Consider the following 2,972-nt stretch of genomic DNA (forward strand, 5'->3'; position numbering starts at 1 on the left):
TTAAACGATAGTAAACCTCATGTCCATAATGCTCACAATTTGCAGGTACTTCTTATACATGGCATGAAATTAAGAAAAACAGAAAAGAAGATCTGCGTTTTGATTTAGAAAAAAAAAAAAAAAAAAAATTAAATAAAAACTGAAAATAAATGAACTTGTTTCTTTCGATGGGTCTGCTACGTACCATACATCTCTAATATCCCTGCCTAATCGACAGTGTTTATGTATGTCCATATGTTAATTTTGCATGTTTACAGGATTTCCGAATCGAGAGTTTTGGAGCCTCGAGCTTGGGGTTTTCGATCTCTCCCTTAAGAAGAGATCTTGGGAACGTCTTTGCTCGCCGGCGTCGCCGCCCTGTTGTACTTCATGTGGCTCTTGACAAGATGTCCAGCTGCTATAGCAGACATGAGGGAGACCTCCGCAGCAAGAACAGAACCAGCTACGATGGTGGCCAGCAGCCTTGCGTTTGATCCTGCTGCCTCTTTGTTTGCACCCTTCACTCCAAGCAGGTTCAAGCATGCTGACTGAGAAGCAAGTTGGGTACCTCCTCCAACAGTACCAACCTGGAAAGAGAAAATATCCGCGTAAGGCCACTCGTTACTATATGGAAAATAAAAAATGTTTTGGATAATCTGTGCAATTGTTGGTAATAATGTCTGTGAATCGATATATGATGGGAAATGGTGGAATCTGAAGTTGTCGTGCAAGTAAGTAGTTGAAGTAGTATTGCTTAGATAATAATAAATAAATAAAAGTGGTTGAAGTAGTACTGCTTAGATAATAATAATAAAAAAAAAAAAATGGTTGAAGTAGTACTGCATGCAGTTTGAAATGTGGAATTTATACCTCAATAGAGGGCATGGTGACGGAGACGTGAATATCCTTTCCATCATTGACAGCTTCCATCATGGTGATACAGTGAGAACTCTCGACATTCTGCGCCGGGTCTTGGCCTGTGGCTAGGTATACGGCGGAGACGATGTTACTGGCTTGGGCATTGAAACCACCCAGAGCTCCAGCCATGGCGGAACCAACAAGGTTCTTGAGCATGTTGAGCTCCACCAAGGCTTCCACGCTGGTCTTGAGGACCTTCCTCACCACATCACCGCTTATGATAACCTCACAAACCACTGACTTGCCCCGACCCTCAATCCAGTTCACTGCAGCTGGCTTCTTGTCGGAACAGAAGTTTCCAGAGATGCCAATGACATCCATGTCGGGGAAATCGTTCTGGAGGAAATCCAAGACGTTCTGGACACCTTTGGAGACCATGTTCATCCCCATAGCGTCGCCGGTGCTGCATGAAAATCTCATGTAGAGGTTCTTACCGGCAATCGCACATTTGATGCTCTGGAGCCTTGCGAATCTACTGGACCTGTTGAAGATCATGGCCAAGGTGTCAAAGTTGGCCGGTTCCTCCAGAAAAAACTTCAACTGGGCCGCTCTCTGGGCGGTGGCGAACCTGACGACGGGAGCCCTGGTCATGCCGTCCCTTAATAAAACGCTGTTTGCGCCGCCGGACAAGCGGATGGCCTTGCATCCCCTGTTGGTGCTGGCCACCAAGGTACCCTCAGTGGTGGCCATAGGCACCATATATTCCCTCCCATCCAGCAAAAGCGGCCCCGCTATCCCCACCGGAATCTGGATGTACCCAACCGGCATCTCGCAGCACTGACCCAAGATGGATTCGTAGTCGAAGTTCTCTAGTGGGAGCCCAGCCAGCGACTTGCCCGTCAGCCTCTGCAGCGACTCGCGCCGGATAGCTGCCGCTCTCTTGCAATCGCCTAGCTTCGATTCCAGCGAGTACGACGGCGTCTTCCCCTCCACCACAGACTTTATGATCTCCTCGTCCTCTTCGGTTGGTGGTGGGACCGCCGGCACGACTTGGGGAATCGGACAGTCCACGAGCGCAGCGCCGCAAGGGACTTTACGAGAATCCTCCTTCAGAAGGACTTCCTCATCAAGCTTTTGTGCGCCGGCCTTAGGTGCGATAGACTGGTCCTCATCTTCGGCAGCCCAAACATCGGCCGAAGGGCGAAGAATGGACTGGACGAAATCGATTCCGAAGAATCCAAGGAGGTAGATGAAGGAGGCAACAAAAGCGAGGATGGCGATGATCTCGGAGAGATCGACGATGTGGAGAGGGGTAGAGTGACGGATCTTTTCACGCCAACGGGTAAGCAAGAAGTAGACCACGGAGAAGAAGAGTGTGAAGAAGACCCCATTGGTGAGGTAGAGAGGGAGAGGCAGTGCGTCCGAATCTTTGGGATCCTTCTTTAAAATATCGTCCACAATTCCTTCCATTTTCATTGGTTTAACCGGCGCCAGCGCCTTGCTCGAAGATCTCCGGCCCAATTCCATCGTGAAATGAGCAGAGAAAGAGTTCGTCTGGCGGAGTAGACGCCGGCGGCGAGTCCAACGGAGGAGGAAGAGGAGAAGTGTAGAGCCTTTGACTGGTTTTGGTGTTAATTAGATGAATGGAAGAGCGTTAGGCACAAATATTTATAGGGGCAACTGGCAAGTTGCATTATTTTGTTCTTTTCATTTTACATGTATGTCCTAATTGGTAGTGTATCTTACGATTCTGTTCGTAGGCTTTTATGTCTTTTTGAAAACACGGCTCGCAGGCACGAGGAGAGACCAAGGAAGCAGGGGTGGAGGACCGGTTCCATTAACGAGTAAAAATAAATTAATGACACGTGTGAAAATAAATTAATGACACGTAAAGTAAAGATCGGTGGGCTCCACACGTGTTGCTGCCCTTTCTTGCGCCACTCCTGCTTGTTTTGTCTCATTATTTTTCTTACTTTATTAATTTAATTATTGTTTTGAATGTCTCTTCTTATCTTATATTCCACCTACTTTTGATTTGATTTCGATTCAATTGGATACTCCAACAATTTAATTATTCTTTTTTGTTTTTTCAATTTGATAATGTTGGAATTGAATATCTTCCTTGTTTAGAGTTT

At 46.7% G+C, this 2,972-nt stretch overlaps 1 protein-coding gene across 1 annotated transcript; it reads right to left on the reverse strand.

Moving 5' to 3' along the window:
- On the reverse strand, positions 1–2,490 carry LOC122313723 (3-hydroxy-3-methylglutaryl-coenzyme A reductase 1-like). The gene is made up of 2 exons (XM_043128911.1): positions 850–2,490; positions 1–566 (listed from the first exon to the last, which is right to left on the reverse strand). The coding sequence occupies exons 1-2, from the start codon at positions 2,362–2,364 to the stop codon at positions 312–314; spliced, it is 1,770 nt and encodes a 589-aa protein (XP_042984845.1). The 5' UTR covers positions 2,365–2,490; the 3' UTR covers positions 1–311.
- Positions 2,491–2,972: the final 482 nt, after the last annotated feature.

This window comes from Carya illinoinensis, chromosome 6 (assembly GCF_018687715.1).
Source record: "Carya illinoinensis cultivar Pawnee chromosome 6, C.illinoinensisPawnee_v1, whole genome shotgun sequence".
Taxonomy (NCBI): domain Eukaryota; kingdom Viridiplantae; phylum Streptophyta; class Magnoliopsida; order Fagales; family Juglandaceae; genus Carya; species Carya illinoinensis.

Excerpts from the sequence above, each read along its gene's own strand:
- LOC122313723 (XM_043128911.1), bottom strand. The coding sequence starts at position 2,364 with ATGGAATTGGGCCGGAGATCTTCGAGCAAGGCGCTGGCGCCGGTTAAA. Across the intron at positions 567-849 it reads TCACCATGCCCTCTATTGAG|GTTGGTACTGTTGGAGGAGG; the intron begins GTATAAATTCCA and ends TTCTCTTTCCAG.